Here is a 12130-nt window from a genome sequence, read left to right on the forward strand (position 1 = left end):
TCAGATGGCTCCAAAATGGACCCACTGGACAAGGACGATGGTGGGTCCATTTGGAGTCAAGGATGGTGGTAACGCCTCTGGGATAATGTGTTTAAGGGCAGGGAAAAGGTATTGTGCAGAAGTTATTGCAGCCAGAGAAGAGAGGAGTGATAATATGAGACAATGCCACAGACACCAAAGTTGGTGCTCCGGTTGCAGGACTAGAGATTCCCTTGCAGCCTGTGGTGCAGACCATGGTGAGGCAGTTGTCCCCCTGCAGCCCATGCAGGTTCACAGGGATGCAGAGATCCATGCTGGAGCAGGTAGATACCTGAAGGATCCTGTGGCCATGTGGGAAGCCTACACTGGAGTAGCTCCTTGCAGGACCTGTGGCCTTGTGGAGATGAGCTGATGTTGGAGCAGGTTTCCTGGCAGGACTTGTGATCCCAAGGAGCACCTGTGCTGGAGCAGCCTGTTCCTGAAGGACTGGAGCCCATGGGAGGGACCCATGCTGCAGCAGTTTGTGAAGAACTGCAGCCCATGGGAAGGAACATGTGTGAGAAGTTCATGGAGGACTGTATTCCCTGGGAGAGACCTTGTGTTGGAGCAGGGGAAGGAAAACTCTTGCTGAGGAGGAAGGAGCAGCAGAAACAGCCTGTGAGGAACTGATCACAGCCCCCACTCCCTGTCTCCTTGTGCTGCTGGGGGAAAGGAGGTAGAGAATCAGGACTAAAGGCCAGGAGGGAGGGGTAGAGGGAAGGTATTTTTAAGATGTGTTTTACTTCTCACAATCCTACTCTGATTTGATTGGTCATAAATTCATTTCATTTCCCCAAGCAGAGGCTATTTAGGCTGTGACAGTAACTGGTTAGTGATCCTCTCCCTTCCTTATCTCAGCCCACAAGCCTTTTATTATATTTTCTCTCCCTTTACCTACTGAGGAGGGGAATGATAGAATGGCTTTGGTGAGCACCTGGCATCCAGATAGGGTCAATCCACCACACAAGAGGCAGTAACAAATATTACTCTTGAGAGTCTAAATCATCCTGTATACAATGTGGGTACTTTGCTAGGGAGAGAGGTAGGCAGGATGTCTTCCAAACATGACTTGCCAGTTTAACTCTTGTGTTTGTAACAGGGGCTGTGAAATAGCTATGTTTCCTCTGGTTTTATTTATAGATGTCTATAAATACTTCCTGAAACCCAGTCTCTTTAAGTATCACTTAATTCTGTCATGCAAGACTTAATTACACTGACAATAAATAGACATTAGAATATTTTTAGCTAAGCATGCTGTCATGATGCTTCCTGAGCATGAAGCATATAATGACTTAAATGTCAGTATCTGAAGGCCCTCAAAAAGATCTGAAAACAGCTGCTCAAAAATTGCCACAACTGAGCTTGTTTCCTTAAATATGAAGTACTTGGTACATTATGGCTATATCTGTTAGTTTTGGTAAAGTTTTTGAGAAAAGGCCATTATTTTTCTGTGGCTTCTCATAACAAGTGAAAAAAGAATGTAGCTGACAGATTCTTGAGGCACTCCTTAAACTGATTGTCTCAAATCTTAGGTAAACATTCCATGGAAATAGTGTGAGAGCTCTCATGAAACAGAGGGTGAGTACCATCAAAAGGACTGTTTCCTTTCTAGGACCTGATCAGTAAATCCTTAAGTAAACAGCATGTAACGTATTGCTCTTGTTCAAAGACACTTGCAGGTAATCTTTTCAGCTGCTAACTCCTGTCCAAACATCACAGATGTTTGTGACTGGGAAATACATGATCAGAATATAACAGATTAAATATTTGGGAGGTGTTAAGTTTGAGGGAGGCCTTAGATGATGTTCTTGGACTTAAGAGGTGTTTCCTTCATTAAAAAAAAACCTAAAACACAGTAATAGTTCTAGTCTGGTTCCAACTGGATGGACAGCAGGGGAAAAGCAATTTCTTGTAATCTGAAACATCTTAAATGTTGCAAATTTTACTAGTTCAGTTTTTATAGGCTCTTAGGGTTTCTTTGGTTGGTTGTTGCAGAGAAAATTCCTTGTTAAGTTTCTTCTGGGTCTTCCCTTTTCTCCATTTAACTTGTCTAATTTTTTATCGTTGTTTTAAGCGTTGATTAAAATTAAGGAACAAAACCTTTGCTTATTCTTTCTTTTAGAAGTCTTTCTTATTGGCCCATTAATGCTCCCTTTGTATTTGTGTTCTGAGGCAATTATTATTGAGTGCTGAAATGGTTAAATAATCTTTGCCCTGCTTATTAGCATCACAGTTTCGTTCAGTTTGTCACTTAATGTACTAGTAAAATTCCTCTCCTTGCTAAGTTAAGATCTTGTTCTTTTTTAAACCCTGACTGTTAATTACAAGCTTGATTAAGTCTTGAAAAAGAATCCTAAACTGCAGTTGCCATTACCTCTGCTTTTTCAAAACTTCACTTGACATGGAGGATGTACCTGTCACTCTTAGCACTCTGTGAGGGAATGAGAATGCATAATTCTGAAAAATCTTTTTCATTGTTTGTAGAGCAGTGTTTTCTGCAGGTAGCAGGTTATGAGGAGCCCATCTTGTATCTGAACAGTTTTCCTCATGCCTTTGACATTATTACATTTGGTTTATGTGTAACTCGAGTTTCTAGAACCAAACCCAGCCCTTCTTTCTTTAACTGATCAATATTTCATATCTTTCTCTTTCTTTTATCATGACCTACCTACTTCTATTTCAGGGCTGTTTGCTACTTAGTTTTTTATAGGAAATATCTTATGCAAATCTGATATCAGTATAGGCTGCTGGAAAGAGGTGTTACATTAAGCTGTTAGCTGTGATGTTTCAAACTTCTTGACCAACTTCTGTTTTGGTTCTCTCACAATGGTTGTTTTTAACTGTCAATCCATACAGTTTTTGGATTTATCTGAAAAAAGTTTGGAGCTCAATCACTTTCCTCCATTCCAATGTTATAGTTACTATACTGGCCCTAAGTTAGCCAGTCTGAGAAGAAATGATATTGCCCAGCTGAAAATTCATTATTCCAGGAGGTATTTTCAAAGCCTCTGTTGCTGTGTATAACCGTAGGTTGAGTTTAATCTTCATATTAATCTTCATATGCTACTCAAGTGGATGTCTAGAGTAGGCCATAGAATCAGAGAATGGTTTGGGTTAAAAGGGACCTTTCAAGACCATTTAGTTCCACTCTCCTGCTGTGGGTAGGGATCCCTTCCACTAGACCAGGTTGCTCAAAGCCCCAGGTTGTTCAAACTACCTGGCCTTGAACTCTTAAAATGATGGGGCTTCCACAACTCAGGGAAATTGTTCCAGTGCCTCATCACCTTCATGGTAAAAAAATTCCTTCCTTAAGTTCAGTCAGAATCTACCCTCTTTTAGTTTAAAAATGTCAACCTCTCTACTTCACTACAGGCCTTGGTAAAAAGTCTTTCCTAATATTCTTCAAAGCCACCTTTAAATGTTAAAAAGCTGCTGCGAGGTCTCCCTGGAGCCTTCTATAGACTGAACCACCTCAGCTCTCTCTGCCTGTCATGGTCAGAGGGTGCTCCATCCCTCTGGCCATCTTCCTGGTCCTCCTCTGAGCTGTCTTCAGTAGGTCCATGTCCTTCTTCTTTTGGGGGTCCCAGAGCTGTACGCCCCTCTCCAGGTGGGTCTCACCAGAGCAGAGCAGAGGGCAGAATCCTCTCCTTCAGCCTGCTGGCCATGCTGCTTTTGAGGCAGCCCAGGATACAAGCACATTGTTGACTCCCATCCAGTTTTTCTTGCACCAGTTCCGCCAGGTTATTTTCTGCTGGTCTGTTCCCAGTCCATTCATCCCCCAGCCTGCATTGGTACCACGTATTGTCCCAGCCCCAGTGCAAGATCTTGTGTTTAGCCTTGTTGAACTTCATGAGGTTAAGATGACACTGGTGATAAGACCTGTCAAAACAGCTGCTTATTCTTGTTTAACCTTGGCTGGGGGACTAGAGGGGTTGTTTTTTGCTGCAAAAACTATGATGCCCTCTGAAGAGAGTGCAAAAGAAATGATAGAAATGTAAAAGGCACTCGTGTTCCTGAGAGTGTTTTGTAAGACTTCAATAAAGGAATTAAGGCTGTGATATCTTCATGGTTTTTATTATTTGCATACCTCTGCAGTAACATGGGAATTAAAATAAATGCCCTTGATGATTTGTAAGAGACAGTGGGATTCCTTTCACTCTGCAGTGTTATTTGCATATGCATTTTTTTTCAGGGTTATGCAGAACATGTTTAAACTTCTACTGGTGTAAAATGCTGTGGGAGGTAAACTTGCAGCCAGTATGAAACTTGCAGTTTGTTTTAGGCCAGTGTTATTTTACATATACTTCTGAGAAGTCAATAACTGTATGAATGTAATACTAATCCAATATGGGTTACTGTTTACTTGAAAACAAGTTGAAGAAACAAAGTTGTGACCCTCTTTTCAGTTTGGTTTACTTCAGTGTTTGGACTAATGTTCTCAGTTGGCTTGCTAGCCATGCCTATTCAAGAATTCACCAGCTGGCACTGTTAGATTAGCTGCTGACAGGTATTTTTTAAATTCTGTATACCTGAAGTACCTACAATGCAAGAATTCAGGAGAGCTGCGTAGTGCAGTTGTTTATACCATGAATTTCACATAGGTCTGAATTTCCATTGAAGTGATGTCATTCCTCATTTAAAATGAATTTGAAGATGTTCAGATGTTTCCTCAGTTTACTCTCTATTAAGACTCTGTTTTCATTGTAAGAAGATCTTTTCACTGGAAAGGTATCCAAGGTTCATAGGCTTTGGAGTTGAAGTTTGGTGATCCAGGGGTCTCTTACAGGGACAGATTTGTTGTATGAACTGTATGGCCTTCCTTTAGACTTTGTGACTTAGATACAAATTGGAAAAGTAGGGCATGTATAAGAAGGCAGTGGGCAGACAATGCATTTCTGTACCAATGTTTTGTACCAGAATAAAATATTCTTACATCTCATAGCAGTTCTTGCCATCGGGTAGCACTATTCTCAGTTTTTTGAGGTTTTTGGTTTTTCTTGTGTGTGCAAAGCACTCTATGAAGTGTTGATATTTCCTATTGCAGAGAGTTTAATACTGGAAACTTGGCTAAACCAGCTCTTGGAATTCAAAACCAGCCTCAGCAAGGTGTTAACACCACTCTTTTTCCTCCAGAGAGACGACTCAGTGATATCTGAAGGCTAACCCTTGGGCATTGATCAAATCATGAAGCAGAACAGTTTCTGCTGTGCCCTTGAATTTTTAGTGAGCATTACAGGTACAGCTTGTATGCTCCTGTCCCACCACAGGCTTGACTGGTGGGAGAATGAGTGAATGATGATTTATGTCTTTTTGAGGAGTAGCAAAGACATCTGTGATCAAGCTGATAGAGCTGAGATGTTCAGACACTTAGGTAATTCAGGTAATTTTGAGATTCTCTAAACAGACATCTTTGAGCTCCTGGGGATGTGGCTTACAGTGGAGTTCTGTGGCCATTTTAAACTATACTCCCACTGAAAAGAGCGCTCCTGCCCATCTTTCCTCAGGCTGGACTGTTTCCCTTTTGCCACCAAAAATATTCATGAAGCTGTGCAGTCAACCAGACTGGAGACCTGATTATGGGGAAAACTAAAACAACAAGCATCACCTCCAGAGCTGAGGTTTAACCCACATCAGATAAATGCATTGCAAACATGAGAGTGGGAGACAAGGACAGGCAGGACTATTTTTGTTGGGTTTTTATGCTGGTTTAGGATGTTAGAAACTAGAGAGTTTAATTTCTCTCCTGCTTCTCACTAGAAAAGAATTGCAGCAAAAAATGTAAAGCTCATGTTTGTAATGCAGTTGATAGTCAGTTAATTGTGAGTTGCAGGATTGCTTACTGTTCTCATGTTTACCTGATGCCTTGGTTCAGAAGGTGCTTCTGCAATCCTGCCTTTCTCCTCTGTGAGGGGAAAGGATCTCTTTGTTTCCTCATGTTTGTTGTTTTGGTCAAATCTTCAGTCTACTACAGCCAGCATGCAGCTGATCTCCAGTCCGTGTGATCCAAGAGGGAATGTATAGCACTTTGCAGTGGGCAGGAGAACCAAGTCAGGAGTTCAAAATAGGAATGTCCTCACAAATTGTTTTACTGATAACTTGTATCAAAATAGCCACCTTTGTCTAAATTCTAGGAAACGTGTGTAATTGAGGATGTTTAAGTTATGAGTATGGTGGATATTTTAATGAGGGGAGAGGGCTGTGTGTGTAGTGTGAAAGGCTGTTGAGATCCAGGACAGTTTAATTTAATACTGCAAATGGGGAATGGAATAAAAATAAAAATCCTCTTTTCATGTGAGATAAACTGAGAGGATGAGCAACCTTAATTACACTTCAATGTTTTTTTTGTTCTCTGAGAAGTTAAACGATACTTCATGACACAGCACAAAACTGAATTTTATTAGTGAAATACTGTAGAAATGTATTATTGAGTTCAATTCAGAACGTGGCTTTAGTGCTAAAGTTATAATGTTCTAATAAACAATTATTCTTGTTTGCAGATAACTACTCTTATTAATCATAAGGATAAGCCAAAGCGTTCCGACAAGACTCTGCAGGCAATCCAGCGAGTGGGCCAAGCCGTTAACCTGGCAGTCGGCAGATTTGTTACTGTGGGCGAGGCCATAGCCAACGAAAACCATGAACTGAAGGAGGAAATGAGTGTTGCTTGCATCGAGGCAAGGAGAGCAGGTATGGAGTTACTCATGAAATTGTACTGGTGCCATTTTTGACACACTATTTTTAGTGTCAGGCATAATGTAAGAACTTTATAATTTAATTGCTTAACCTTCCTCTGCTGGTTCATTCAAGGCCTGATCTGTTCCCTGATTTTGTCACTTACTTAAATTGCTGTCATCTTACGAATAGGGAATGGAATTGTGTGTTGGCTTTGATTTTTATAGGATCATTTGCCTCAAGGAATTACCTGATTGCTCTTTTTTTATGATGTTACGACAGACAAAGAACAGAGTGTTGGGAGTACAACTTTAGAGTTTATTGCTGCCAAGGTAAAACAGTGGAGTATTTTAAGTTATTTCAGTGTTATACTATTGAGGTCACTGCATTCCAAATCTCAGTGTCTGAATGAAGGTCAGTGTCAACCCATATTTCATCAGAACTCAGTAAGATGACTCACATCAGTCATCTGATGACTCCCCTCACTAGAATGAAAATCATATTGTGCTTGCCTTTTTGCTGGATTCAAGTTTTGTTGCAAACTTGCTGTGTGTATGAATTGAATGTGAAGTGTGGATAATTGAGTTGCCTGCTGTCACTCTCCTTCCCCCAGAAGACTCTGTTTAGGCTTATAGGGGATTGCATTCCCTGATGCTGTAAGACAATGCCAGTGTCGTCCAAAAAGCTGCTTTCCTAGATACTAAATATATTCCTTGCCTAATATTTCAGTGGTCATCAGTAAATGCATATTCTTAGATCTGCAGTGAAGGCTTCAATATGACATGTAGTAGAATGTTCCTTTTGTCATTAGCAGGGTGAGGTTTTGTTCTTGCTTTCACATACTTTTGGATTATGGGAAATTCTACTTGAAGCTTTCCTAATTTGAGCAGGTGGATGAACCTGCAAGTGTGATGCACATTCTGCTTGCTGTGGCTTCAGGGAGACAATCTTGAGCTTCTGTTGTGGGGACAAATAAATGACCCTTCAACATCCCTTCAACACTAATGTCTTGATTACTGCAGGATGGAACAATATTCTGCTCCAAGATGTGGGTTACTGTACTTGAAACTGATCTGTTAAGTTTAAAAGGGGGCTTGGGTGGCTGTTTGGTTTTTATCTTTGAAATTACCTCAGAGTTCTGAAGAACTTATCTTTGCTGACCTAACTGGTGTATGCCTTGTTGGATCGCTGTTCTGGCCTCAGACTTTGGGGATGCAGTTCATACTATTATTTGTGATTAAATGAAAAAAGAAGCTTAGAAATTGGGCATGGTGCTGTAAGAAATCCTCTGAAAATCTCTCAACAATGAATCACAATGTCTAGAAACACGCTGCTGATGAATGATTGTTCTTGTGATTTGAAGGACTATTCTGCATAAACTTTAGACTGAAAATTCCTTGTTGCTTCAGTAAACTTGGCTGCAAACAGAAATGTCCTAATTTAAAAACATTCAATTTGTTATGTGAAGCATGTGTTTTCTCTTCAGAGATCCAAGTAAAATGCTGACAGGACAAAATTGCCAAAGTTCACATTGATAATCTCAGCTGCTGGAAGAGCAGTGCAGTCTGAATCTCTATTTTTTGACTTGCCAGTTATGCTGTGGTTAAGTATTTTTTTTTCTCCCTATCACTGTATGCAGGAGGAGCTCAGAACCTAAAAATAGTCTGGAATACTTTATCCCAGCAAAAGACTATAGTTCTTTTGTATTGAAAGTTTTATTTCCTGTTATGCAGTAATAGCCTCAGTCTAGAGGAGTGAAGATACGGCCTGTTTACATTTCTGTCAGGCTCACGTTTACTTTGGCATGGCTCAGTTGTTCCCTGCATTTGAGATCTAACTTACGGCTTACGTAGGAAATTCAGTATAGCAAACATGTTTGCTCCTGGTTATTTGTTTGATGGAGGGTTTTTTGTGCCAGTAGTATCTCTGTGGACTGTTCAGTGTTGGACACAGTAACATAGTCCTTTGAATGGATAAACATCCTCTGAACTCATTTTCTGAACATGGTTATTCAAGTGCCATTTTTAATAACTTTGGTGTTCCCAAGCAAGCCAAAAAAATTTTCTGGACAATTATAGCCAAGAATATTGTCCGTATTAATGAACCCTATGTTCTGAGGGCATGGGCAGCAGAAAGCCTTTGCTCTTTAGGGCAGGGAATCTGGTAGAGCTGTTCATACTTCTTTTTAGCCAATAAATTAGATTGTGTCTTAGGAATGGAGATTTTACAAGGCATAAAAGATTTCAACACAAAAGGATTTAGAACATTAAGCATCTCAATTTCTGAGAAGAGTAGGGAGTCTTTAAATCAATTGCATCTTCTGCAGAGGCTTTGAAGGATGACAGATGTTGTAGCTGTTTCTTGAGAAGGGTATAATCAGTGATTTGAAATGTTTCAGACTTGTTATGACTATTTCCTTGTAATAAACCTTGTAATTTGATTGACTCAAAATAGAATCCTAAAACACTGCAGAGGGTCATGTAGCAGATTTTGGGTAACATTATTCTTGCACTGTGTCAATGTTTACAGTGACAGTATAGTAGTGGAATTTAACTTACAGAAGCACATTTTAGATGCCCATCTGTGATTTTTTTTTTTTGTCTTCCTTTTCTGTCTAAAAACTAGGAAGACTGAATTAAAGACTGGCTAATTTAAAAGAGAAAGCACATGTCAGGAATAAGTGTCATAGCTTTTCCAGTATTCTCTGCCAGATGACTACATAGCCCTAAAGGAAGACATGGAGTAAAATAAAAGCAATAAATAGCTCTCTGCTATTTTTGCTTTGATTTTAGTACAGAGAGAGCTAAATTAAGAAGGCTGAAAAATGGAAATTTAAATGGATAAATGGAATCACAGAATAACTGCAGTTGTAAGGGTCATTTTAACTCCCAAGAATGGAGATCATGCAATTTCTTGTACACTGCTCATTTCTTCTTTCTTCTGCCCTTACATAAGAGTGTTTGACTACCTTTGCTGTGGCGAAAGTATTTTCTTACGTCTTGTTCCATCACCAAACCTACTGGGATCAGTCTGTCTGTGTCTCCATACCTGCCCCCTAGCAGGATAGATGAAGAGCCCAGAAAGCTCTGCCACTGACCTTCCCTTCTTGGGGCAGAATAAACTTCCTCCCTTGAAGCTCTCCCCTTATGTCACTCGCTCCACTGTGTCAGCTGAGGTGTTGAGGAGCCCAGAAGTGGACATGGTGCTCCAGATGCTGCCTCACAAGTGCCAAAAGGAAGGGAAGAATAATTTCTGCAGCATTCCACATGCAGCTGGCCATTCATTATTGCTGACTCCTGTTGAACTCTTTGTTGCCCCCCATGTCTTTCCCCATGAAGATTCCCTGTTGACATCTGATCTCAGCGTGTAGGACTCAGTATTGTTACCCTGGCCCAGATGTGGTATTTACTGCTCTTGTTGGACTTCACAGATTTTCACAGATTTTCTATCAGCCTGTTCCTCTGTCTAGCCTTCCACAGTATCAGACACTCCCCCCCGTTGGTATTGTTCACACACTTGCTGAGCATGCTGAGTAATCATCCAGGGAATAGTTTGGATGACTCCTGTCAGTCCCAGAGGTACACCACTGGAAATTGACTGCCCAGTGAACTTTGTATCTGTTATCAGCATCCCCAAGCCCAACAGTCAGGTTCATTTTCTACCCACCTTTTTGTTCACTTAGTCCATATCCCTAGATGAAGCTATAAGGAAATTATGGGAGATCCTGGCAGGGATCATACTGAAGCTGAGATGCACAGCATTTGTTACTTTCTTTTTTTAAAAACAGTGTCATCTCATAGTAAAAGGCACTCAGATCAATAAGGGACTATTCACTTTGGCAGGTCTGTGATGGCTCTTCCTGATTGCTTTTTTCTGCTTAATGTGGTAATGTCTTCCAAGATTATTTTAATGGTAATCCTGGAGGCTGATGTGAGGCTGACTAGCCCACAATAACCTGGGGGTTTTTTGTTAACCTTCTTTGACATGGATGTGAGAGTTGTCTTTCTATCATTGGAAATATCAGCCAAGTGTCATAATCTCTCAGTCATGATAGGAGAATTACAGTGACACTGAACTGTTTCTTTGACATGCTCAGATGTGTTTTAGGGACTGGTGTATACCCAGCTGGGTATAACTTCTCTAGCTCCATCTCTACCCTAACAGGTCTTGTTCCTCTTAGCTTACTCCTTACTTAAGCTTAATTAAGCCCCTGCAGGGCTTAATTCCTGTTCCTGTAGTTGCAGATCTATAGGCAGAGAAGGAAGCCTTTGTTCTGTTACCAGAAGTCTGTGGCTCGCTCTCTGGAGCTTTTGACAGGCAGGTACTGCAGGTGTTTCAGTGTTCTCTGATAACTCTTTCTATGACTAGCTGCTTCACCTATGACTTGATTAATCCTCTAGAAGGAGAATCCCATAACATAAGAAATGGGATAATGATGTGCATCCTTTCTTGGCTGCCAAATGAACTTTGCATCTGTTTTAATTGTTCTCTGTGTGATTCTACAGCATTTTATGTTGTCACAGATATTGTGAGGTCCCAGAAATAGGTTAATCTGCTGACAAAGGTGAAAAAGTAGAGATTGGTGTGTAGTGAAATGAATTGGACTGGAGAAGGCAATGGCCAATGTGTTTTACTGTCAAATGATCTCCTTACCCAACTGGAGACTTGTCCTACAGCTTTGCTGGGAGTGCCTCTCACTCTTTGAGCTGCAGCTGTACTTTTATAAGTCCTCTTGCTTCTATCCATTTCCAGGGCCTTCAGCTGTGGAGCTCACTGTCTCAGACTGTACCATAGTACAGCATATGGGTGACTGATTATTTGGAGCATGCCTTTTGTGACCTGGCCTGATCCCAGCAAATGTACTGGAAGTTCCTTTCCATGATGCAATACTATTTAGGCAGTTTAAGAACCCAAGGGATTACAATTATCAGAGGAGAGAAGCACTATGAAATGTGGAGCTCTTTGATTTGAAGGACTGTCAGGCCTTCCTTATTCTACAGTGCATGGTATTTCTGGAGTACCAGAATAATGCAGGCTCTTCAAATGGGAGCACTGGCTTTATCAGGCTTTTGGAGTATTTTGCCTGCTTAGGTGAATTACCTTTGTTGAGGTTTTGAAGATGAGTCATAGGGAATTTGATCAAATCTCCTAGGTTTTATCTTTAAGGATGATCTATAGGTCAGCTGTAGGTTGATCATCTTTTCTTGCATGCTAACAAAACTCATGTCTCGGAGCTTGTCCTGAGTCAGTCTCACAGCAGCCCTTCTCTGGTTACAGACTAACAAATTGCTCTTGTCTCTCCTGTATTGCACTACTATCTAAGGTACTCCAGAAGATTCAATTGGATATGGTCTGTGTTTCTTTCTTGGATAAGGAAATCCATTAGCAGCAGTGGATGTAGAGTTTTTACCTGCATAAAAAATAAAAGTGGTCAATTAAG

At 40.7% G+C, this 12130-nt stretch overlaps 1 protein-coding gene across 1 annotated transcript in view; it reads left to right on the forward strand.

Annotated features, from left to right (window-relative positions):
* The window catches only part of CTNNAL1 (catenin alpha like 1), a 58346-nt gene that overhangs the window by 15122 nt on the left and 31094 nt on the right, over positions 1 to 12130 (forward strand). Inside the window, exon 2 of the mRNA XM_036405804.2 lies at positions 6516 to 6705. Within this exon, the coding sequence (XP_036261697.1) occupies positions 6516 to 6705 (190 nt within the window). The remainder of the gene's footprint in view (positions 1 to 6515; positions 6706 to 12130) is intronic.

The sequence above is a fragment of the Molothrus ater genome, chromosome 1 (genome assembly GCF_012460135.2).
Source record: "Molothrus ater isolate BHLD 08-10-18 breed brown headed cowbird chromosome 1, BPBGC_Mater_1.1, whole genome shotgun sequence".
NCBI classification, from domain to species: Eukaryota; Metazoa; Chordata; class Aves; order Passeriformes; family Icteridae; genus Molothrus; species Molothrus ater.